Source organism: Chaetura pelagica, unplaced genomic scaffold (genome assembly GCF_000747805.2).
Source record: "Chaetura pelagica isolate M959 unplaced genomic scaffold, ChaPel_1.0 scaffold1105, whole genome shotgun sequence".
In the NCBI taxonomy this organism is placed as follows: Eukaryota; Metazoa; Chordata; class Aves; order Apodiformes; family Apodidae; genus Chaetura; species Chaetura pelagica.
In genome coordinates, this window is record NW_009953198.1 from 190,287 (window position 1) to 191,663 (window position 1,377).

A 1,377-nucleotide genomic window follows, 5' to 3' on the forward strand; every position below is an offset into this window, starting at 1 on the left:
TGGGCCTGTTGCAGTTGGAAGGGGTAGCCAAAGGCAAAGGTGGTGTCCTGCAGCCGTGTGTTGGCCTCCAGCTCCACCCCAACCTGCACCTGGGGAGGAAAACATGAGGTCCTGAGGGGACAGGGACAGAGAGGGGATGGGGACGCACAGAGGACAGGGACAGAGGAGGGATGCTCACCTGCTCGTTGGCTCGGTGGTAGTAGCTGGCGTGGGCTCCGCCATACCCCACGTTCAGTGTTGCCACCCACTTCTGAGCTGGAAGAGAGAAGCAAATTGGAGGCTGAGGGGAGCTGGGGTGTCCCGCAGGGCTGGCAGAGTGTCCAGGACCCCTGTGGCCATGCCCACGGCCCCCTGCAGCGCAAGGCGCCCACCTACCTGTGTATTTTCCGGCCAGTGTGAGGATGGCTCCCTCCCCCCCCGGCCGCCGGTGATAAACCATCTCCCCACCCAGGACCAGGTGGGGGGTGATGCTCTGAAGGAAATGGGCCACCAGGATCACTGTGGGGACAGCAGGGCTTCAGAACATGCCTCCCCAGCCCAGCAGCTGTTGGGGGAGGACACCCAGCTTACCAGACTCGCCGAGGAGGTCGGGGTTGCCCAGTGTGAGGGTGGCAGTGCAGTCGTCCCCCCGGTACTCGCCATCAAACTGCCACGTCACGAACTTGGCCTGGTGTGTCTGTAAAGGGACAGCCACCATGGGGGTCCTGCCACCATCCCTGCCACCCCCAAAGGGTGACCAAAACCTCCCCACTCCAAGGTCTTCTCCCACCCAGTCCTACCTGGAATACAGCTTTGGTGCGGATGCGCTCGGCCACGAGCTGCAGCACTTGGGCATTGAGGCTGCCGCTGTTGTCCAGGTCCCCGACCAGTGTGGGGAAGGCCTGGGGACAGCGGGGGGGTCAGCTGGAGGGACAGGGACCCTCTAGCCCCTGTCTCCAGCTTCAGCTGCAGGCTAGGACCCCCAGGTAACCCCCACCCATCCTGCAGCCACTCCAGGGCCACTCAGAGTCCCAGGGCCACCCAGGCCACCCCGGGGCCAGCCGGGTGTGCAGGGCCTCACCTCGGTGGGGCTGAGCTGACGGTCCCCCACGAAGGTGGCGTTGAAGTGGTAGCTGGAGGGGCCAAGGGTGCTCATGTGCACGGTGTGCATCACCTGAGGGAACAGGGCATCAGTGGGGGGCAGGGGGCGGCCAGGGAGGGTGTAGTCCCCCAATATCGGCTCGTGACAGAGGGGCAACGTTCCCCCAGCACAGCCCCATGGGTCCCTGAGTGTCCCTCTCACCTGGAAGTGGCTGCTCAGGATCTTAGTGACGATCAGCTTCACTCCCTCCATCTGCTGTGGGAAAACCTCTGGGGGGGAGAGCAGGGGCTGAGGTG

The 1,377-nt window shown here is 64.4% G+C and overlaps 1 protein-coding gene across 1 annotated transcript in view; it reads right to left on the minus strand.

Annotated features, from left to right (window-relative positions):
• The window catches only part of TOMM40L (translocase of outer mitochondrial membrane 40 homolog (yeast)-like), a 22,507-nt gene that overhangs the window by 19,753 nt on the left and 1,377 nt on the right, over window positions 1–1,377 (minus strand). Inside the window, exons 2-8 of the mRNA XM_009997373.1 lie at window positions 1,283–1,350; window positions 1,061–1,153; window positions 780–881; window positions 571–676; window positions 376–498; window positions 179–255; window positions 6–89 (exon numbers count right to left, since the gene is read on the minus strand). Coding sequence (XP_009995675.1) covers window positions 6–89; window positions 179–255; window positions 376–498; window positions 571–676; window positions 780–881; window positions 1,061–1,153; window positions 1,283–1,350 — 653 coding nt within the window. The remainder of the gene's footprint in view (window positions 1–5; window positions 90–178; window positions 256–375; window positions 499–570; window positions 677–779; window positions 882–1,060; window positions 1,154–1,282; window positions 1,351–1,377) is intronic.